Source organism: Hemicordylus capensis, chromosome 6 (genome assembly GCF_027244095.1).
Source record: "Hemicordylus capensis ecotype Gifberg chromosome 6, rHemCap1.1.pri, whole genome shotgun sequence".
NCBI lineage: Eukaryota > Metazoa > Chordata > Lepidosauria > Squamata > Cordylidae > Hemicordylus > Hemicordylus capensis.
In genome coordinates this window covers 48,899,572-48,923,283 of record NC_069662.1, presented here as the reverse complement: position 1 = coordinate 48,923,283, position 23,712 = coordinate 48,899,572, and the positions used below count along the sequence as shown (strand labels likewise).

The following is a 23,712-nucleotide window of genomic DNA, read 5'->3' as shown; positions in this document are numbered from 1 at the left end:
GCCTTGTCGCAGAGACCTCTGCTACATCCTCTCCTTCAGTGCTGAGGATCCTTCAGCCCAGGGAGTTGGACCTTCTCAGCCAGGATGAGGAATGTGTATGTGTGTGTAAGTGTGTGCACATTGCAATATTCTGGCCTGAGGCATCCAGCCCCAAACAATTTGGCCAGCAGATACCTCCTGTCTTGAAGAAGTTGGCCATTCTCGTTTTAGCAGATGATGCAATGGCTGACCGTTAATACACTTCTTAAAATGTGGCTGAGAACTGCTGTAGAGGATGAATGTGGGATTCCAAATTCTATGTGCATAGAATTTGCCTACTCAGAGAGACAATTTGGGAAGTCTGTGAGGAGTCTCCATATGTGTTGGCATTGCTGGATCATGGCCACTGCCTGCCTGTTCTGAAGCATGCCTCCGCAACTCTGAGAGCTAAAGACTTGCATTTTCACATGTAAGTATGACCACTGAGACTTTTGCGGGTTCAGATGTCTCTTTTCTGTTTTTGCAGGAAGCCTGTGAAGTCTCGAAGCAGAAGTCCTGCGTATTCGAGGCACTCTTCATCTCATAACAAAAAGCAGAGATCCGGGTCCCGCAGTCGCCATTCCAGTATCTCGCCTGCTCGGCTGCCATTGAACTCCAGCCTGGGAGCTGAGCTGAGTAGGAAAAAAAAGGAGAGGGCTGCAGCAGCAGCTGCAGCAGCAAAGGTTGATGGGAAGGAGACCAAGGATTCTCCCAGTTTTTTGTCTAGGAAAGAAAACAGCTTGGCTGAAGTTAAAGAGCTGGTGGTGGAGGCCAAGAAGGCGAAAACAGTTAAGCCAGAGAAGTGCCCTTCCGACGTAGAGCCGATGAATGTCCTACAGCACAATGCAGAGACAAAAACGACTCCTGAGCCTGTAAAAACAAAGGCAGTAGAGAACTCTGAGAAGAAACTGCCTGCTCCAGTTAAAGACTCAAAAGCAATGGGAACAAAAGATGTGAAACCTGTTGTAGTAAAGGAGGAAACTGTGACCCCAAAGGAAACAGAGACAGCTGAGAAGGAGGTCCCGCCTCCTTTGCCTTCTGCTAAGTCACTACCTCCTCTGCCAACATCATCACCCCCTCCCCAAGCTCCTCCTCCATTGCCCCCTTTACCTCCCTCACCAGTTGTTCCCCCTCTGCCACCTGCCCAGTCGCCCACCATTCACATCCCTGCTTCCGTTTCGTCGTGTCTGCCATCTTCTGCCCACTCCAGGACATCTCTGACTATTCAGGCAAACTCTCAATCCTTCATACAGTCCTCCTTAAAGGCACATGTCTCGGTGACAGCGGCTGTCCCACATCTGAAGACGTCAACATTGCCTCCGCTCCCTTTCCCACCTATCCTGCCTGGAGAAGATGACTTAGATAGGTAAGGGGAATATGAAATACCTTTTCCATTAAAGGTTATGGATGGACCAGGATTGTTTAGAATCTATGTCGTCTCAGTTTATTTTACAAGTGCAAAATCTGCTGTCAGGCATGTAGTTTGGCATCCTGAGAACTGTAAGATGGATGAAGAAAAAATACATAGAAAATAGAATGTGTTTAGGCCTCAGAGATGTAGAAAATGGCTAGGGAATGTACAAAAAGGGTGTCAAGTATATGGAGCAAGTAAGATGGGCTTTGAATTGATGGGGTATGCAGGAGTTAGGAATCCTTTGTATGAGATGGTGGATATTAAATGTGTGAGATGGAGAGTCTGTGGTAGAGTATACTAAACTCGATCCCCAGATAAAGGATCTTCACTAGCAGAGTTGGAAAAGTCCTCCACTTGAGATTCTGGACAGGTATTGCTAGTTAGCTAGTATTAGACTTAGGTGATACAGATTATTGGTTTGAATGGTGCAAGGAAGCAGTACTTCTGTTCCTTGTACTGCCTCATGTACTTTACTCTGTGTGGCTTTTTCCTGTCCTCATTGCTCCTAGTGGCCAGGTATTCACTAGCGCTGCTAGATTTTTTTTAAAAAAAGTTATCCCTATTTGTGGTGCCTCATTTGGGGGCTAGTCTCTTCTCCTCCCTCCTGGATCTTAGTGGAATGTATTTGTCTTCCTGGCAGCAGTATTTATTTTTTGTAATGCATTGCATTTTTATCCTGCCTTTCCTTCAAGGAGCTCAGTGCAGCACACACAGTCCTCCCCATTTTACTCCCATGGCTGAGAAGGGGTAAAATGGGTCCTTGGTATAGGTCCAACACTCTAACCACTATACCTCTTGGAAAATCTCTCAGTAGACACTTCTACAATTTGAAAGAGATGTGCTGCTAGATTGACTTTTCTCTTTAAAGCTCTATGGTTACAGTAAGTGTGTGTTTGCCATATTTGGGGTCAGGAAGAGTTTAATGACTTTTTGTTTGCTTTTGCATTCTGTTTGACATGTGGTTTGGCTCATTTGCTTAAGCCATCTCTTTTACAGGGAAGCTTGTCCGCCATTACTGATTCTTAAGGTTCTGCTGAGAAATCCTTAGACTTGAAACCATTGAATTGGACCAGCTTCTAATAGTTGAGGAACATATTTTTCTAAATTAAAATGGGAGGCACATATCAGTCTTAACCTCAAGAGTTTTAACCTTTAGAATGTGAAAGAGGAAAAATTACCTGCCCTCAGAGGAATGCTTGTAGTTTTTACATGAGTCCGTGTTCTTACTCTTCATCCAGATTTCAATGTTTGTCCTGCCCAGAACAGTGAATCATGCAGAGAGACTGTCAGGAAATACTTTGGCCTCACAGGAGACTCTTACATTTTTAATTAATTAATTTCTTGTGGCACGCCAGTTTGAGAATTACTGGATTAAATACTCTTTCCGTCTCCCCCCCCCCCTTTTGGCATGCTGTTTTTCCATTTGCATGCTTCTTCATATTCTCCTCCTTTCTTTCTCTTCCCTTTGACATCTTGGACTTTGTCAAGATACTTCTAATGTGGTGGGACATTCTATCCCTTCACTGGCATAAGTATAATTTGTAGAAAGCAAATATAAACAAAGAAGCTGGCTTTCTTGTTTTATAAGAAGCATGTACCATGCTGTGAACATGTGCTACTGACATGAGATCTGACTTGCAGGGTACCCATTTTTTGTGTTCTCACCAACACTGCTACAGGCTTTGGAGGGTGGTAAGAGGCTGCAGTGGTGTGTTGACTGGATGCTGTGACTACAAAGCCCAATGTTCCTTATTTGATTAGATCAAATAAATGTATATTTTGCCCAAGTCCTGTCTTTTGGAGATGGGGCAGTGCTTGCTCCATCTAAAATATTCTTTGGTTTTTCCCCTCCTTCTTCTTCTTGGCAGGGCTTAGGGAAGAAAGATCAAAAGAAAGGGAGGGTATTAGATTGGTAAGGGCAAAGGAATGAGGATGGGGTCATAAGACTTATCTGGTAGCTGTGTCTGGGTATCTCTCCCAATGACAAGAAAGCTGATTATGTTAAACTCCTGTCCAAAGAAGGGACTTCTATCCAGCAGCTCCCCACAGTTCAGTTTGTGAAATCCAGACCACAGTATTCCTCATGCAGAGATCTAGCACGCACTGAAAGTGAGTCTGCAGGGCAAATAGCAATCACAGTGCAAGTAAACAGGACATTGTACACTGCAAAGCAAAACAAAAATTCCCCTGGAGGCACTAGCTACTCTTTCCTTCTTTCCTGACCCCAAATATGGCAATTAGTCAAAATCTGTGTGTGAACAAAATGTATCAAGGGATTTGTTCTAGGCACAGTTCTACAGTACTAGTTTTGTGTGGATGTGCTCCACCCATAGATGTGCATTGCTTGATAACTGGCATTGAAAAATGTGAATACTCTTGAAAAGTATTGTGTTTGAGGTGATGTGAGGTTTTGTTCTGTGATCATATCTGTGATGGCCCACTCATAAATCAAGTTCATTACCTGATATAGCCACAGTGACCCTGCATGTGTGAACCAGTCTGTAGATTTACCTCAGTTTCAGTTCTTTGGGGGAAGATACATATATAAAATTGAATAACACTAGAGGAATTAAAAGAAAATGTTAAGTTGTGTGAGAATTCTATATGAGCATTTCTCATTTAGATGGTGCTAAACAGTATTCAGCACTTCCCCTCTACTTATGAGTAGAAAGGAGCACTGCTCCCTCTAACAGAGATTCCCAGATGTTGTACACTACAACTCCCAGCATCCCCAGCTGCAACAGCCTTTGGCTGGGAATTGTGGGAGTTGTAGTCAACAACATATTGGAATCCCTGTTAGAGGGAACACTGGAAAGGAGCATTTGCAAATTTCAGTTTGAGGGTTCTTGCCTCTTTCTCTCTCCTCTGTCCACCCTCCCATCAACTGTAGCAACCAGAGCTACTTTAGCTCTAGCTCTTCACATCTTGCAGGGAAGGAGAATGAACTCCTGTAGCGTCCAGGGAAGAGATGTCATTCTTACATTAGGCTTTTCTGCACCGGAGCTGTTGAGGCAGAAGGTACTATATTTATGGCATGAGTTGGGAGCTGCTTTTGCCTGCAAGTGCCTTGGGCTGCTTTGCAGCTGGAGCAAGGGGAACATTCAACTCTTGACTCTAAATTTAAAAAAGGCAAATAACTCAGAATGGTGGGAAGCTGGTTAGGAGAACAGAATAAAGGGTAGTTGGGACTGTTCAATGTAAGGAACAGGTAGCTGTAGGAGAGAGAAAAAAGATCTGTGCAGGCCAGCCTTCCTCTGTGTTCTGAGTCTTCACTCATCATTCCCTACTCACTATTTAGGCCCTTTTTGCTACAACCATGAGGTGGTTTTATGTTTGCGTTTTTAAAGTTCAAATTGTCAGGATACCCAAATCTATATCGATACTATATTCAGTTTTTGGGTGGTATAGGCCTTGAGTGGGCCAAATGCTAGCAGATGTCCCATGTCAATAAAAGCAGAATCCTACTTGACTACCTCACTATATTAATGATGAAGCTAGTAACTGTTGAAACGAGTAATTGGTGTTATATTTGAAGACTTTGGGATGTGGAGAGTGGTCAATCTCTAAATAATTCGTAAATGTTTTGTTGTTTTCTCTGTTGCTTTAGTCCGAAGGAGATTGTTCCTCCAAAACCTGTGAAGAAGGAAAAGGAGCAGAGACCACGGCACTTGCTCACGGACCTCCCACTCCCGCCAGAGCTTCCTGGTGGAGACCCTTCACCTCCAGAGTCTCCAGAACCAAAGGCAGCCACGCCACCTCAGCAACCGCTGAGAAAGAGACCAAAGTAAGTGTTTGCAGCACAGCAGTTTTAGGCTACATTGTGACTGTTTGCTACTGTGCTAAAAACAAACTAATAAATAAATATGGATCTGTGAGGCGCAGCATGAGAGGAGGAACCTTTATAAACAGGAGTAAGTCTGGAGAGCAGACTTCTGCTTAGCTGCTGACTCAAATTGAGTTACACTTAGCCACTTGCCCATTAGCTCCTTCCAAGCGAGGAGCTTGCCAGACCCTGCTCAAGCTGTCCCATAACACACAGTAGTAATACTTAGCACTTATATAGTATTTTAGAGAGTTTAAAGCACTTCAAATTTATTTTCAGTAAGCCTGACAACCGCATTCTAAGGTAGGTCAGTATCATTGGCCCATATTGCAGATTGAATTCCATCTGAGGCTGAAAATGAGTTGCTGAAGATCATCTAGTCAGTTCAGGGCAGAGGCAAAATTTGAGCTGGGGGCTTCCTGGGTCATAGATACATTGCTGTCTGCTCTTATAAGCAGACAGGTAAACTCCTTTGGGAGTTGACACATGTTTTGCTATCTTTGCAAGACTCTTTATAGCAGTTATGACCTCTCTATTTGAATTGTGTCACTAAACTGGTCTTAAAAGTTGCTGCTGAGGGTATGCTACAGTCGGGATTGCACTATAATGGCATTAATTTCATTCACACCTTACCTTTCCTCCCAACAGGCCCACAAAATGGCCGATAATAATCTATAAAATAGTGAAATAAACATTTCAACGTAATATAAAGTGCACAGATTCTGAAATAACCATAAAAACAACGTGCAGAAATCTACTCTTTGAAGGCCTGGTGGAATTAAAAGATCTTGGGAAACAAAGCAAGGTCAAAAGGAACTGCATAGGGAAGAAGATTTAATAAGCAAAAAGCCATTATTGAAAAAGCCTTGCTGTAAGTGAAGGCTAGGCTTATCTAAGGAGGGCACCCAGAGTAGGAACCCCACCTAATACATAGTATGCAGAAGGATTCTGTAATGCATACAGAAGGATACATTCTCTTATCTACCTTAGACCTGACACAGAAAGGGTTTTAAATATTAATACCAGCACCTTAAATTTTACCTGGAAACAGATTGGCAACCAGTAAAACACCTTTTTCATTTTGACATAACCTGGTACCTCCAACTAACAATGGTAAGTTGCAGTGTAATAGCAGAATAAATTCATATAAAACCATAGATATAATAATAATAATAATGATAATAGAAGATTGAAGGGGTTAAATGGAAGAGAGATTTACAGAGTGGGTCTCCTTGATAGCACATGGAGAACAATTATCTTTGGGTGGTACTTTTGTAATTCTAAAGCTAAAGAGATAGAAACTAAGGTGGCTGTCTGGAAGGAAGTTGCATGCCAAAGTACCCGCTATAGCAATTGCGACACTGATTTTTGATATAATTAAGGGGTTGAACAGCCATTGGTATCTCAGATCAGAAAACTAGGGCAGAATTTAAAGACCATAATTCTTTTTTAAAAACATTTATTTATAAAATATATAACTTCTTTATTAAAATAACAAACCCAAAAGCAGTGAACAAAAAATACAGAAATAAAACACTAGACTTAAACAAGGCTTCATCCATTTTAGGACAGAAGTTACTTAAATGGCATACAGTCTTCCCTGACACGATAAAGTACAATGTCAACTAAAGATACATTCATTCTTTAAGATTTTTGTAGGCTGTGTTTAGATCATGAAATGGTTTGCTTTAAAATAACAAAATCTGATGGATGGATATAAATTAATAAAGCCCAGGAAATTGTCTAAAGGCATATTGCTCAGCTCTATTTCTGAAGCTAAGTTGGTCCTTTGAGGCAGGTGTTGGCTCACGGTTGGTACACATGCTTGGCATGTACAAGATCCCAAGTTGAATCCCCAGCCTTTCCTGTTAAAGAATCCACATGTCAACAGGGCTGGGGAAGACCTCTGTCCGATACATTGGAGAGCCACTTTCAATCAGAATACCATTGGAGCAATAAGGCAGCTTTGCATGTTCGTGCACGTATTTATATGTCTAGCTTTGTATACTGTATAGATGGAAGATTGTCAGTGAACCGTGTTTAAGCTGCTTTGAGCTCCTCAAGAGTAAAGCATACATGTGATAGATAACCCAACCAGTGCTGTTTTACAGATGTTACGCATATAAATCACATATTTGTAAAGGATCTGTAGTGCCAGGGATTGATGTATGTGCCTTGGAAATGGAAAGCTGGACACAGGAAGATCTTTCCAGGCTTCTGATTCAATCAAGTTTGGTCCAAGGCAACATTTGGAATTTTTCCAGCTCTCACATTTCCTCCTCCTGCCCCCATCTCTCCCAGAATCTGTTGTCCTCGTTATGGTGAGAGGAGACAGACAGAAAGTGACTGGGGAAAGCGCTGCGTGGACAAATTTGACATCATTGGAATTATCGGTGAGGGGACGTATGGGCAAGTGTACAAAGCCAAGGATAAGGACACAGGTGGGTGTTCAGTATGCTCCATTCTCAGACTCCTCCTCGCCTTATTACCTTTATTTTTAAGTAGCCATGCTGTACAACGCAGCAAATTGGCAAACAGAACTACAGACAATTTGTATTGACTATTGGGAGTGTGTGTATGGGGAGTGGGGCAGCTTTGTAGTAACAACCCCTGTGAAACAGTTACCTCACACAACCCCCGCCTCAACATGCTTGAGTTTCTCTTCTGTTTTCACGGATGCCTGATTTATGTTGTGACATGACCAATCTTCCAAGAAGCTCAATATAGTGCTTGTGGGATTGTTTTGTGCTCTTAGAACCCAGAGTGTTATGAATATTGAATGCTTTTAATTTGACTCAGTGTTGGTCCAATAAAAGATGCTCTTACTCTATCCCCAAGGTAATTGGTGAACCTTTTCATGGTGCAAACCCTTTTATGGTCCTCGTTTTTTATTATACATAGTTGCCTGTATTCTTACTGGCTGCAATTTGTATTTTGGTAGGTGAATTGGTGGCTTTGAAGAAAGTGCGGCTGGACAATGAAAAGGAGGGCTTTCCTATCACAGCCATCCGTGAAATCAAGATCCTCCGGCAGCTGATTCACCGCAGTGTTGTCAACATGAAGGAAATAGTCACAGACAAGCAAGATGCACTGGATTTCAAGAAAGACAAAGGTATCCCCTATCAGCAGTTGGGTATAAGTCTCCAGATCAAAAGGCTAGCAGTTCATATTTGGGAGTCCTATTAGCAGTGAACATACTTTGCATGTGAAAGTGATCTTGGGTAGCTATATTTTAATTTTCCCAGGAGTGCCAGAATTGCAAAGACTTGCCTTATCACAACATGAATGCCTGAAATTTCTTCTTCACCTTTAAGTTGTTTCATGAGATTTTGAGAAGAATTTTGTTCTATTCCTATTCATAACAAAACCATAATCAACATGCTGAGGGGAAATAAAAATTAATAAACGTATGCTGCTCTCCTTGGGGTAGTGGGCAAGAGAGGCCCATGGACATGCTTCAGAAATCTAACAGCAGTCCAATCTGTTGGAAAAAGCAGAATGCTGAGGAGCTTGTTTGGTTCTGTAAGGCAATCCTGCATGATTCCAGGCAAGTGATGAGCTGGTACTGAGTCAAAGAATTTTCAAAATTCATGATGGTCGTGATGAAGAATTGAGATTTTGCAGGGTGGGGGCATTCAATAAGTTCTGAATCATTTTTTTAAATTATTAAAGATGTTCTTGTTCTTTCCTGCTTCTGGTATGATCCACTGGGATTTTGTAGATTAAAAGTGTTTGGACTGAAACATTCTCTTGCTGAACCCATGTCAAATTTTGAACTTTTACACACACACAGTCAACAGTAACAAATTATTTTCCCTTTCCCTTTCTCCTAGGTGCCTTTTACCTTGTATTTGAATATATGGACCACGACCTTATGGGATTGCTAGAATCTGGATTGGTGCGTTTCTCAGAGGACCACATAAAGTCTTTTATGAAGCAGTTGATGGAGGGGTTGGACTACTGTCACAAAAAGAACTTTCTCCATCGCGATATCAAATGCTCCAACATCTTATTAAATAATAGGTAATTCCTTGGTTTTCCTTATGTTGGACTAGTTTAGAATGATGGCATTATATGGAAGATGCAAATTAGCTTTCTATGTGTTCAGATCCATAATCATAGGGAGTGTCTTTTCCCCACATGTAAATCCCTGTTTCCTAGGATCTGAAGGAAGAATGTCTGAATCCAAAGAATATGTGAGTCATGACTAAGCACTATTGGACTCAATGAGATAATGGAGTCCCATTAATTTCAGTGGGCATAGTCATGACTGATTTTGTTTGGCTACAACTCTTTGTTCCGTATTTCACCATTGACTCAAATAAAAACTATGAAATCAAGGAGCAAAGTTTGGGCCATCTGTATGTCAACACTTTGACACACCTTTCTGAAGGAGATTTGCTTGGCTACTTTCTTGATGTCATTCTGCCAGCTAGTAAAGAAATGTCCTTGTTATGAGTCGTTTTTGCAGGCAGGATAGGTTGATTTTTAAATTGGCGGGGCAGAAAGGCCCGTTTAAATCATTGATTTGATTTACATTAACATTTTCAATTTAGCATTTCTACACGTCTGAAATATAAGTGCACTAGCTGACCCTGGCGCAGAGCATCTTCGCCCCTAATTCTCCCTGTCTCCCCCCCCCCCGACCATCCCTTCAGCCGTTCTCCACTGCCCCAGTTCGTTCTCCTCCTTTCAGCCCCAGTTTGTTCTCGCCTGGTGGCCAGGCCAGCTGCCACTTCCTCTCCCCTTCCCTCGCACGTGAACTCTCGCGAAAGCTGCCACACATGGGATTAGCCACTGGTACATTTTAGCAAATTATATAGATAGATTATATAGATAGATACTAAGATAGTCTGCTCCTTCTCTTTTGTCATATAACTGTCCTGACTTCAAATCAGTATTTTTTTCCACAAGATAGAAGGTAAATATCCATGTACTTTGGTTGGTAGGCTCATAAATATTTATAATTGGTGTATTGACTCTGAGCTAAATGCAGAGATCAGGTTGTTACTTGCTAGCATAAAATAAAAGGTGTAAAAGGTGCTCGGATGGATCATGATGGTGATCATAGCACCTGTAGTGACTTGACAGTCCCTGGCCTCCAATATCACGGCATAATAGGGGCTTGATATTGTTCTCCACCTGCTAAATATTAAAAGAGCCACTACTTTAAAATGTGACTTTTTGCCCAGTTAGCAGGGGTACCTAATTGGTAGTTTACAGTTGCCCATGTGTACTTCTGTATAAATTGTTAATGTCCATTGCTGCCTCCTTCTTGCAGTGGGCAGATCAAGCTAGCAGACTTTGGACTTGCCCGGCTCTACAGCTCGGAAGAAAGGTAAGATGCTTGATGGGAGCAGGATGATGCAGTAGGTGTGGATTTAGCTGCTTTGGATGTAGCCAGGCAGAACCGTCTTCTGTATAAATCTCATGGAAATGAACTGCAAAAGAGTGTTAGGGTTATCATGCATGTCTCCCATTTGTCTTGGTGGAATTTATGCAGGAGGTGGTCCCAGTGGTTTGTGCCTACTGTTCCTTGTGGTATAAGCGGACTTGAGCATAGGTTCAAATCCCACCTCAGCCTTGGACCTGTTGAATGCCCCAGGCAACTTTATTCAGAATTTTTGGTCCATAAAATGTGAATTTTTGCTTTATTTTTTTTAAAAAAGAGGAGTGGCGTGTGCATACCTTTATCTGATCTTGGAAGCCTAATCCTGTGGTGTATATAGGCTCTATATATTGAGAGAAGAGCGCTTAGCCAGAGCTCAGCTGGTTGCTCCATTCTGGCTTCTGTTTGTATGCTCGGATTTGTTACAGAAACCTCTGAACCTCAAAATGCTATTTATGATTTACCCACTTAGCCGTCCATACACCAATAAGGTCATTACGTTATGGTATCGACCACCCGAGTTGCTGCTAGGCGAGGAGCGTTACACACCAGCCATAGATGTCTGGAGCTGCGGGTGAGCTAGTGACTTCTTTGCTTTTTCTGATATAAGCTTGTAGCTACCAACATCCTGAATGTTTCTCTCATGCTGCACTGTTGCAACAGCTCATAGCTCTGTGAATTTTGGGTGGGATAACTAAAGCCATTTCCCCAAAAATTAGGCACAGTATGAGTTTGATGCAGATTGAATTGTGCTAGATGCCATTTTCTCCAGTTTGAGCTGTGACAGCTTCACATTTGTGAGTGCCATCCATTTCTATAAAAGTGCCCATGAACATTTGTTTGTTGCATCCTATTGTCCCTTTTAACATTTGGCATTGTGGCCCCTTGTTGCACAAAAATTTCCCCTTTGCATCTCCCAGTCCCAAAACACTGCAGAATAGTGGATTCTGCTACCCAGTTCTATTATCTCCATCTTCCTTCGTAGCCCAAGGTGGAAAACTCAAGGTAACCCTTTTAGTAGGAACCAAAACTTCTTGGCCACCTTCTATGCTCAGTCAGGCTTTCTGACTTGTTTGTAGCAGTCTTGTGTTTTAGGAATATGTCACAGGGTTGACTTGTTCTCTCAAAGCAATTGGAAAATACTACTTCATATTGATGGATGGAATTGCAGACCTTTTTGCATGAAACTTTGGCTGGTTGTGGTCCTATGCCATTGTTAGAGACAATCGAGGAAACTTGCTTTTTTCTGTTCAAGTGCTCACTTCTTTTCTCTCTCTTCTCTCCTCGCAGATGCATCCTTGGCGAACTATTTACAAAGAAGCCTATTTTTCAAGCCAATCTTGAGTTGTCCCAGCTTGAATTAATCAGGTAAAGCATTTTGTGCCATGGAAAGGAGAGCTTCTGGAGAAAACAATCTGTGTAGTCTGCCTCGGCAATGCCAGCAGCTTTAAACTGCCAGTCATCTTTTCTGGAAATGCCAGCAATTTTCTTAAGCACCTACAGCTCAGATCTCTTTGTATGTATGAAAGGAGCGGGTTGCTAGTGTTGGAACAGAAGTGGCCCTTAAAAACCTTTTGTGCATGGAGGATGTTTTTTCTCCTATTGACTTCATTTGAATGTTTCTCTAACTGGCACCAGATCAAAGAAAGGTAAGAGCCCTGAAAGGCCCCAGACAAAATAATGCCCCTAGTTGAGTGTTTCTCAGGTCCCCGTCTAAACTTGGTCTGCTTTTTAGACCGCCCAACCCAGCAGTTATCTCTTCAGCAGACAAAGTCACAGAATTCCCTGTATGCTCCTAAGTGCTGTGTAGATTGGGGTACTAATTCAACACTAATATTCAAAATGGATTAGAACAGGACATCTTAGATTCGCTTAAACAGGAGGGAGTCTCCCCCTGCTAAAACATCCCCTTTCCTGGAACTTTATGCCCCTTGCAGGTGTCTTGAGTGCTCCACAATTTGAGAAATTGTACTTTAGCTCTCTATCTGTCATCATTCTTAGTTTCTCTTGTCAGTGATTTCCTCTGAGATACCTGTAGCAGAAGCTCACAGCTGTATTTGTCTGCCACTTTGCAATGCAGTGCAAGTAGGAGTGAATTCTTTCCATTTTGTATGAATGGGTGGGAATCCTCCCTGCCTGAACTCCAGGGAGTAGGCTCTTTTCCCTCCAAGCAAGGGTACTTGGTTCAGAGATCCATAGGAGTGAGCTTTCCAAAGTCATATTTTAATTTTAATTATTTTCATTTCCCTCCCTTTGTCCTCACTATAGCCGTTTAAAATTCATTTCAGCACCGGTTTATACCAACTTTGAAATAGCTCAAAGTGCATTAGAGCACCAAACTATACAGCACCAGAGAGCATTTAAGGCCACTATGGGTTTTCTTCCCTTTTATGTTTCAGCAGATGTAATAGCTTCTTATCTCTACTCTGAAGAACATGCTGGTTAACAGGGCAGCAGACTCATGAGAACGCTTAAAATGGCAAAGAAAAAGCAATTCTGTATAGTTAACCTGACTTTACATCTAATCTAGAAGTGGGAAACTTCATATATGATATATCATCTCTGGAATACTATATGGTATATCCATGTTTTAGGTCTTTTTTTCCACTGAGGTCTGCCCACCCTTGCCAGAAAGCTCTTCTGTACGTGTTGCAAGATGTCAAGAAGTGATGAGGGGTAGTGGTGGTGGTGGAAAGTGTGCAAAATTGATAGCAGATGCATCATCTGGCCTCTCTAACTGGGAGGAAAATTGAAGTGGCTTACCCTTGACCAAATGCCAATCAGTATCTTCCAGTCCTAGATGGCTAAAACACTAAATGGCTTCAGTGCAATCTGTTTGAATGTATTTTTAACTTTAATTCCCTAATAATTGTGTTCACACTTTCTCCCATCCATATCTTTTGCAGTCGACTCTGTGGGAGCCCATGTCCAGCTGTGTGGCCAGATGTAATCAAACTACCCTATTTCAATACAATGAAACCCAAGAAGCAATACCGAAGGCGCCTACGGGAAGAGTTTTCCTTGTACGTTTTTAACCTCCTGGCTGAGGGTGTGGGGCTGGTGGTGTGTGCCTATAATTCCTCGTGGCTCTGATAACATAGAATCTATATTCTGAACTTGTTGTGCCACCCCAGAGATGGACCCCTTTTTAAATGTAGTATTTATTTATTACATAATAAAGTTATGGTTATCGAATTTGCTACTCACAGAAGTCTGCCTAACCCTCTCTCTTCTCTCTCCTCTCTTCTCAGAGATAGGTTTGTTTAGGATTCTGTTTAGGATACCTTTTCAGGCATTAAGACAGGCATTAGGTTCCTATTTGCAGCTCTTTGCTTATTTCACTCAGACTGTTGACTCCATTTTGTTTAGGTTTGTTGTTTAGTAATTTGACTGTTCTGTCTTGGTTTCTGTATCTGAGTTTCATTTTAGACTGTGAGCCCTTCAGGGAACATCTTATTATTTTCTTATGTAGGCTCCTTTAAGAACTTTTTCATTGAAAAACAGTTAATAAATAGCAGTAGGTTTCTTTTGTTAAGTAATTTGGTTGTTTTGTGTGTGGCAACAGCGTTATGCTTTGTATCAAATTTTGTGGCACTGATCTTAATGAGAGTGGCCTTGCTCTTTGCATCAACTTTTAAGAGCTGTGCCTTTGTTGTTGCATGACATAATGTGTACCTGCATATTCTGGTCATGCCAGCTGCTGAACGTTGGTGGAAGCTGGTCACCCAGATGGCCAACAAGTTAAAAACTGCAGACAGCATGCTTATTGTGTGTTTTCCTCTCTGCAAAGATTGAATTCTGGATCTGAATGTGAAAACCCCCCAGATTCATATCTTTGCTCAGCTCTGAAGCTTACTGGGTTGTCCATGACAGATTCATTATTTCTCAGTCTATTCTATTGCTTGGGGCACTTGTAAGACTAGAACAACCCCTAAACTTTTGGGAGAAGAGAGGATTGGATACAGGTGTAATAGGATATTTATTTATTTATTCAGACAGCCTCATCCTAAGCATATTTACTCAGAATAAGTCCCACTGAATTTGAATGAATCTAGGGACTTTTTTTGCTTGAAAGTGTACGCAGGATTGTGGCCATAGTTTCCCAAACCAGCCTCTTTATCAAATCTCTGCTTAGCTATAAAAACATGCTGGGTGATGTCAGGCAAGCTCCTTCACCACAACCTCATCTGTAATGAAGGAAAAATAATACTGGTTGTCCTGGCTGGACAGTGTTAACAAGTACTGTATAAAATAGCAGTGTTTGTCATCTTTATGGTGCCTGCTTTGTTCTTCTCCCTTCTCTCAGCATTCCTTCTGCTGCTCTTGACCTGCTGGACCACATGCTGACGCTGGACCCCAGCAAACGATGCACAGCAGAGCAAGCCTTGCAGAGTGACTTTCTGAAGGATGTTGATGTCAGCAAGATGGATCCTCCGGAGTAAGCACCCCACTATTTCTAAGGAAAAGGAGCCTTAGGGACTAAGTGAAGGCTAGTTGTCTTAGAAGGGCTTTTGGTGGCAGGAGGATGTGATGGATTTATAACAAGGCAAGTCCAGCTACTCCACACAGAATGGCCTACGATCAGACCTTGGCATGCCGCAAGCAGGGAGGAAGCATGCACCCAAACACATTCACAAAACAGAGACTGATACAAACTTGTCAAGTTGCATGTTACAGGGGAAGGCAACACCTCCACCCCCTGTTGGACTTAAGAGAAAGTGAATGGCTTGGAACTGCATCAGAGATGGTTTGTTAACGTTGTTCAGCACCATTATGTGCTCTTCCTTTGTACAAGCAGAAATGTAAATATAAACTTGATTCCATGGCACAGCTCATTGTTGAATCGTTTATTTTGATTGTTGATCAGAATAGAGAAAATAAAATTATACAAAATCCAAATAAAGAAAAAAATAAAAAAAGAGATCACTTTAAATCCATAATTCAATTCATGTCAGCCTTCGTGGAAGAATTTTCCACAGGGGTCCACAAATTTTGGTTCGACTTGTAAGCCAGCCATTATTTGTAGTCATTACTGATCCAATCCCTCAGTCTTCTGACATGGACAGAGTACTATGCAAAAGGTTCTCGTTATATTTCATATTTGACTTTGGAGAAGGCAGAAGCAGTGCAAGTTTGGCTGCTTCTGCTTTTCTGTAAAACCCAGCATTAAGTATGAGATCAATCCCACCCCTTTGCCAAATTCTTCACTCATGGCAAAGGACTGGTCAGTGGAGCAGGATTGGTCATTTGCAGCTGGCAGAGAAAGACTACCCACTCCCACCTCCATAAGTTGTTTGCAATTTGGAGAAAACTCAGGAAAGAAGTGTTTGCTGGGCATCTGGGCATGGTGGTCATTAGAGGGAGGGGGCAATTGCCATTAGTTACCTAGCAGCAGCATTTGTGGGGCCACAACTCTACCGCTGCTTCCATGGCCTCCTACTCAGTAATGTTCTTCTATTGTCTTCCCAGTCTCCCTCACTGGCAAGATTGTCATGAACTGTGGAGCAAGAAACGTCGGCGGCAACGGCAGAGTGGGATCCAGGTGGAGGAGCCTCCTTTAGCAAAGGTTTCCAGGAAGGAGACAGCCTCTGTAACGAACACAGACACCATCAAGAATCACAGCAGTCCAGCACACCCAGAGCCTGCCCAGATCAAAATGCAGCCAAGTGCCGGAGACTCATTTGGTTAGTGTGTGATTTGGGGAGTCACCAAAGCTCTATTTAGCTAACAGGGCTATTTTAGTATTGCTATGGGTTCCTCTCCATCAACTAGTTGGCTGCTAGCGCCTCTCACTCCTTTGGAGAGAGGCTGCTGAAGTCTGCTCTGTAATGTGGAGTTGGCACTGCAGCCAGATCTCAGAGACCCTTTGTGGCAAAGAGAGTACAACTGTATGTCCTGGACTTGAGAAACCATGAATTGGCACAGTATTGGGATCACAGGGAGTTGAAGCAGCAAGCAAGGTGGGGGCTAGCGGATGCATTGGTAGCTGCTGGTAGGACTGTCGCTGCTTAATCACAGATCTTTTAACTAATCAACCTGATTTAAATACATTTGTGTATTACCAAAAAGCATCTTTACTGAGGAAATGCAAGAGAGTTTGTTTAAATTATAAGTTACCTCTCATCAGTGGAAAGATGGAAAGGCTGACTTTAATATTTTCTCTTTGTGTTCCTTATTAGTGTACTCTAGACTCTCAGCCTCACTGATTTAAAATTAGCCCCCACCTCAAATAATCCATAATGAATCTACCGATTTAAAGTTTGTGACCCTTCTAGACACATGTTTTAAACCTTCTGTACCTTTACATTCCCCCCTCCTCCCCCACCTGCATCTTAGATGGTCACCTTGATAATGCATCACCACCCAGGACTGTCAACTGCTTGATCACGGACCTTTTAACCAATCAACTTGATTTAAATACATTTGTGTATTACCAAAACGCATCTTTATTGAGGAAATGCAAGAGAGTTTGTTTAAATTGTAAGTTACCTCTCATCAGTGGAAAGAAGGAAAGGCTGACTTTAATATCCCCCCCCCCCGCTTTGTGTTCCCTATTAGTGTACCCCAGACTCTCGGCCTAAAATTAGCCCCCACTTCAAAAAGTCCATGTTTAAGTTGATGAATCTACTGATTAAAGTTTATGACCCTTCTACACACACATGTTTTAAACCTTCTGTACCTTTACATCACCCCACCACCTGCGTCTTAGATAGTCACCTTGATAGCGCATCACTGCCTTGTATGCTCCAGGTCTGGACTGCTATGTCCAATTAGCAGCTCTGCATTTGGTGAATGCAAAAGTCAGTTCTTACGGCGGGGGGGGGGGGGGGAGGGAAAGCATTTGCCTGAATGTCCTGCTCTGTGGTGATGAGGTGTGGTTATTGCTATATGTGGACTATCTTTCACCCTTCCATTCCTAAGGCCCTGACTTGTTTCTGTTTTCCTGGTCGCCTTCCTTGTGTTTGCAGCAGGCCTCGGTGACATCACGCAGCAGCTGAATCAGAGTGAGCTGGCAGTCTTGTTGAACTTGTTGCAGAGCCAGACGGACCTCAGTGTCCCACAGATGGCTCAGCTTCTCAACATCCATGCGAACCCAGAGATGCAGCAACAGCTGGAGGCTCTCAATCAGTCCATCAATGCTCTTAATGAAGCCACCACCACCACTCAGCCGGATTCTCAGAAGGCTCCTGAAGAGGAGGTCGCTGTTGAGGATCCACCCCTGGCCCAGCCCTCTGATGAGCAAGCCACCCCGGAAGCGGCCAGCACTCAGGGAGACATGCAGAGCGTCTTGGCAGTTTTGCTGAGCCAGCTGATTAAGAGCCAGGAGCCTGCAGCAAGTGTGGAGGAGAACAATAGTGAGAAGACCAGTGAGCCACAGGGGCCACGGAAATCCCCCACTTTGACTCAGGAGGAAACTGCAGGTAAATAGTTGTCACAAAAACACACACCCCTGTTTCTTGGGACTTAAGGGGGGAAAATGATGTGGGGCTTTCCAAGTAGTAAATAAAAAAAACACTTTGAATATTATTTAACCAAGCCTGGTAGTCGTCTCTTGAGTGTGTGTGGAATTTGGCAAAAGCTCTGAGTTCCTAAGAATCCTCGTCATAAGGCCTTAATCAAGTTGTGCCCTCTGGCCCTTCGCTCCCCATCTGTTAAAAAGAACTCATAATCTCCCACACAGGGCAGTTTGCAGGATGAAAACAAAATTGCTATCTAAATTATTAATAGTAGTGGGATAGCCATCACATAAAGCTAGTTCAAAAGTTGAGATAAAGCTATGGTACAATCCTCCTAGGTATGTACCTCCTTAGAATATAGATTTCCAATTGCCAGTATAAATGCTCCCATGTCAAAATCTCCATGCCTGAGGAAAACTATTGTGTCAGTAATAATGCTAGCTTTTGGGGGGCTGTGCTAGCTTTCCACATACAGAGGGGGAAGCATTTAAATAGGCACTTCTCCTCACATGCATTCTGAAATGATACAGTCATGAGAGCACTATACTACTTGTGTGTTCTGAATGTGTGAGTGGTTTTGCTTATGTTTTCACTTCCCACACTGCATGCATTTTCAAAGTACTCTAACTTTAGTTCTTATGCTTTAAGACTGTTTTCTAAATCTGCATAGCAGATAGGATTGGAAGCACTTTTATTTTTTGAGCCAGTGACTAAGCTGGACAGAAACAGCGAGCTGAGGAAATGGGAATCTACCCCTACCCAATCCCTGTGTAAGGACACAGAGCCTCAGTGGTATTTTATTTATTTATTTATCAATCAATCAATCAATCAATCACATTTTTATACCGCCCAAAACGCGAGTTCTCTGGGCAGTTTACAAGCAATCAATCCCCTTTCCCCTTATGGTTAATCTGCTATGGAGGCTTGGAATATCAGTGGTACCAAGAGGAAAACTCCCTAAATCCTGCATATTGGAAGTCAGTAGCAGATGTCTTGATCACCCTGTTATAATCAGAGTTGTGCATGTTTCTCACTTTCACAATTCCATCATTAAAGCACAGAATTTAGCTAAGGTATGTATTCCATTGAGATTTTGATTATGGGCAGGGCTATATGTATGGTATTTTCTGTCTGCTACAGTATTCACCCTTGTGATATTTGCTTTTATACTTTTTTTTAAAGAGCCATTTTCTAGCCCTTTGGGTTGCGTCAACAATGCCTGCTGAAATCTCAGAAGCTGAAGGGAGAGGCTTGGCAGGATTTCAGTGGGTGGGACTGCAATGCTCTGTGTAGCTCTTTGTATCTCCCCATGACTAGCAGAAGTAAAATAGAGCTAATTTGCAATTTTGAATTCATGTCACAGAATTCGGGCTATCTTGCTGCAGAAGTGTCTTAGTTTTGTTTCAGTCTTAAAAATAAATTAAAAAGGCGCCAGAGTACACACAGCCTTAATTATAATTCTGTACCTAGTATACCCTGACTGGTAGCAGCTTTAAAAAATCTCAGACGAATGTCCGTCCAAGCCCTGCTACCTGAGATCCTTTTAACAGGAGTTAATCTGGGACCTTCTGTCTGCAAAGCATGTGTTCTTCCCCTGAGCTGTGGTCCCTCCCCATGTGTCCATGTCTGAAATGTGTTGATGTTTGTTCACATGTGCTTTTTAAGATGGTGTTTAAAAGAAGTAACCATTCCACAGCCTGTCCTCAAATTCTCCCACCAGAGAAGAGACCCCCTGAGCCTCCTGGACCACCGCCGCCACCACCACTGCCGCCTAGTCTGTCTGAGGAGAACATCTCTAATGCAGCTCAGGAGTTGAACCCGGCTGTGACAGCCGCCCTCCTCCACCTTTTATCCCAGCAAGAGGCAGGGCCAACGAGCCAGCCAAAGCACGAACCCCAAGCTGTGAGGCCCTCCTCAGATTACGCCAGGTCACAACCCTCATCCAGGACTTATGGCACTGATGGGCCTGAGGGCAGCAGCTTCGATATCGACGAACGGAATTCCAGCCAGACTTTAACGGAGACATCACCCCAGACCTTGGGGAAAAGTAGGACCTTTCTGGGCTCCACAAGTCACCTGGGGGAGTCAAGCAACTACCAGGGCTCAGGATCGGTTCAGTTCCCAGGGGATCAGGACCTCCGTTTCACCCGAGTCCCCTTAGGGATACATTCTGCTGTGGGGCAGTCCTTCATCAAAACCGAAGGGAGCAACAACACTCTGGGAAACCCAGAGGCCAAAATTCACAACTACAGTGATGTGGGAGTGGCAAACGCTAGTTCTAGTGACACAGGAACAAGTCACACGTGGGGGAACCCGGTCCAATCCACTGCTTATGGAAAACCCTTTCGTGGGCCAAGTAGAGTGCCTCCAAGAGGGGGAAGAGGAAGAGGGGTACCTTACTAAAATGACTGGAGAGGGGAAGGAATTAGGGGCTGTGTTTTTTCTCCTTGGTGGTGTTTCATCCTCCTCTTACCCTCTTGACTCTTTACTTTTAAAGCAAGACAGATTGTTAGGGCAAGGTTATGCCCATGTCCAACCACCACAAAAAATGGTTTATTGATAATTTCCCCCTTCTTGTTCTCGAGGCTGCTGCTGTCCCTTCCTCTTCCCCGCCCCCCGGTGGCTTTATAATGAAGTCCCTAAGCCCGCTCTTGACACCTATCCATACCCAAAGACCTTCTGATTTGGGTTTGATCTGGTGAGTTTTCCCACTTAAAGATGGGAGGGGGGTGAGAAGAGGGAAGGAAATAATCCTTTAAAAACAAATAAAGAAATTGGAAATATGAATGGAATGCATTTGCTAGCTTGGAACTATTATTTCTGAGAGCGAGCCCACAGAAGGTCTGGATGAAGTGAATCGGTGACCTGTTCTATACATGTTGTGGAGTGAGGTGGCAGAATGGGATGTACCACTTTGAAATGGCAAGTGGGGAAATAGAACCCCTAATGTAGTTAGAAAAACAAAACTTCTCTGTACACAGAAAACAGCGCATCAAGAAGAGAGGTTGTAGCCGAGCCCTCTCCCTGCTGTCCGAATCTTCTCTTTGGAGACAAATTTTGTATATATGGGGAGAGCTTTCCAAAAGTGCAATTCCCCTCCCCGCCCCACTCTGCCATCTGAAGTAGTACAGCCCATTCTACCACCTCATTCTGCTGCATATATAGACCTTGCCTCAGTATTGCAAAGGTGACGTGCGTTTTGTTTTCCGTTGCCTCCTTGGATTTCAAGATTTGTTAGACGGTGCCTACATGCCCTTTATACTGAATTAAGAGAACTTGGTTTATGTTACATAAGACTTGGGAAATTGTCCCCCTGCCCACTTCAGCGCATCTTCTTCACATGAAAAGACAGGACACTACATTCTTTCATGGGCAAATTGTCCCCTGTTTTACTGTGAAAGGCCTTGTGCTGTCGTATTCACCTTCCAAACCTTAGTTGAGCAGAGTTTCTGTAGTGTCCATGAGTCTGTTGACTTCTGGATGGGTTTAGTTTTTTTTTTTTTTTTTCTCTTTAAGAATGGCGAGTGTCTTTTTTGTTGAAGTTCTTAAGGCCAAAGTAAATGGCTGAAATAAAATAAAAACCAAAAAGTTTGTAATCCTTAAATTCTTCAGGGTGGAGGGAATTTCAAGTTCAAAGTTGGGGAAATCCAAACAAGTAAGATTTTGTTGAACAATCTTTCAAAGGTTAACAGGCATTACTGTCTCTTGTGTGACTTCTCTATTCACAATGTTAAGGAAGGTTTTGTGGCTTTCCTCACTGATACTGCAATGAAGATTTTTTTAAAGTTCCTTTGGCAGCTCCACCCGTTCAGATTAATTTATACAAAATTTCCTACAATTTTCTTTAGAGTGTGTGTGCTTGCGCGTATGTGCGTTAGAATTAGAATTTGTGTCCTGAACAGAGAAGATAAAATGCAAAAACTTGAAAGAGTGGCTAATTCTTTCCCAGTAAAACTTGTCATTTTTAAAAAATCTTTTTTTGAATTGGCTCTGTTTAAAGGGAGAAATATATCAAATTGGTGGCAGGTGTGGTGCGTGTTCCGACTCTGGCTTCAGATCATTACATAACACAAATTGACTTTTATTGTTTTTTATATTATACAAAAGGGGGGAAATGCCCAGCTGGGTAGCATGTTGCTGCTGAGGGCAGGAGAAAGAATATGCCTTATTTGCATGGATGAGAGATACAGAGACTTGTGGGGTACAGACACAATGAAACAACTCTTAGAAAGAGTTGTATAGAGGAGGGGCCAATCTGCCTCCCCTTGTATAAATAAAAATACACTTCTGATGATTTCTGCAAAGTGTAGTAAGTGCAAATTCAGAGTGTAAATTTTGTGTGTATTTTTTTTAATCCAGTCACCAGTTCATGCCTAACATGGAAAAGAGGAAAAAAAGTAAGTACTGTACATGCAAAGTATGGTAAATAAAAAGGAGATACTTCTCCCAGGCATTTATTTAAACCTTTCTTCTTCTTTCCCTCGCTTTCCCTTCTTTCTTCATTATGCAGTTTCCTGATTTGGACCTTGAAATTTTATAAGCTTCTTGGAGTTCTCGTCAGGCATGTGTCTGCTTTTCCCTACTTCTTTCACCAAAGAGGTGGAATTGCTGCTTTTGCCATATGGATTTTTAATTTTCCCTTTCCTATCATAGAGTTGCTCATCTGAAGGAACTTGGACCCCCCCCCCACTTTTTTACACAGGATTGTTTTGTATATTCTAAACTCTAATCTTCCACTCTATTCTGGTTTCTTCACTGCCAACCATCTCTCTAGACTACTTCCCGCCATGGTAGATATCTTTGGAGGAATTGCTCAGGAGAGCCAGCATGGTGTAGTGGTTAGAGTGTTAGACTAGGATTGGGGAGACTCAAGTTCAAATCCTCATTCAGCCATGAAACCCACTGTATGGCTTTGGGCCAGCACTTACTGATCTGCCTAACCTACCTCACAGGGTGGTTGTGAGGATAAACATAACCATGTACACCACTCGGGCTCCTTGCAGGGAGATGTAAATGCAGATTTTTGAAAAAGGAGGCTATACTCTGGAGTGAAGTTCAATCATTCCTGGAGTAGAGCCTTGCCAACTTTCCCCCTCACGTGTAATGTTGCTGAAGCATATAAGGCTCATGGAAATTTTACTGAGCTTGCAGAGTTCCATTAGCTTAGAGCATTTAACCAAAGAAGGGATATCCTTGACCTTTATCAGGGAATAGCTAATAGTGTAAGGTGGCTGTTTGATATTCCTTCCTTCCACCCTTGGTCCCAGATTTCCCTACAGCTATCTTATCAGTGGCCATCCATGGTTGCCTTTTGTTGTTGTTGATATCTCTGAATGGCTGCTGTTTTCGTAACTTCTCATGTTGCCACAGCCCCTCAGCCTGTTATCTCAGGACCACCACTTATCCCATATACCACCTGTTCTTGACTAGATGACAGTGCCCCAGTTTTGACTGCCATGTGTCCTTAAAGAATTATGGTGGCAAGGGTTAGGGTTTCCTGCTAATAGAAGGCAGGGAAGGTGTCCGAAGGCACTGAACAGGGCGGAGCTGTAATAGTGCTGACAGGCTCACACCTGTCATGAGCCCTGTGTCCAGGAGCCACCAAGCCTTT

The 23,712-nt window shown here is 42.8% G+C and overlaps 1 protein-coding gene across 7 annotated transcripts in view; it reads left to right on the top strand.

Annotated features, from left to right (window-relative positions):
- The window catches only part of CDK12 (cyclin dependent kinase 12), a 31,512-nt gene extending 8,948 nt beyond the window's left edge, over nt 1–22,564 (top strand). Inside the window, exons 2-15 of one of the 7 annotated variants that reach the window (XM_053265413.1) lie at nt 506–1,384; nt 5,040–5,216; nt 7,557–7,696; nt 8,197–8,367; nt 9,089–9,278; nt 10,537–10,593; nt 11,117–11,218; nt 11,935–12,012; nt 13,551–13,667; nt 14,951–15,082; nt 16,114–16,328; nt 16,981–17,124; nt 17,613–18,065; nt 19,798–22,564. In XM_053265413.1, the coding sequence (XP_053121388.1) occupies nt 506–1,384; nt 5,040–5,216; nt 7,557–7,696; nt 8,197–8,367; nt 9,089–9,278; nt 10,537–10,593; nt 11,117–11,218; nt 11,935–12,012; nt 13,551–13,667; nt 14,951–15,082; nt 16,114–16,328; nt 16,981–17,124; nt 17,613–18,065; nt 19,798–20,504 (3,562 nt within the window). In that variant the 3' untranslated portion in view covers nt 20,505–22,564. Of the gene's footprint in view, nt 1–505; nt 1,385–5,039; nt 5,217–7,556; nt 7,697–8,196; nt 8,368–9,088; nt 9,279–10,536; nt 10,594–11,116; nt 11,219–11,934; nt 12,013–13,550; nt 13,668–14,950; nt 15,083–16,113; nt 16,329–16,980; nt 17,125–17,612; nt 18,172–19,797 lie in introns of those variants that run through there. The other 6 variants (XM_053265414.1, XM_053265415.1, XM_053265417.1 and 3 more) reach the window with 6 other exon arrangements.
- Nucleotides 22,565–23,712: the final 1,148 nt, after the last annotated feature.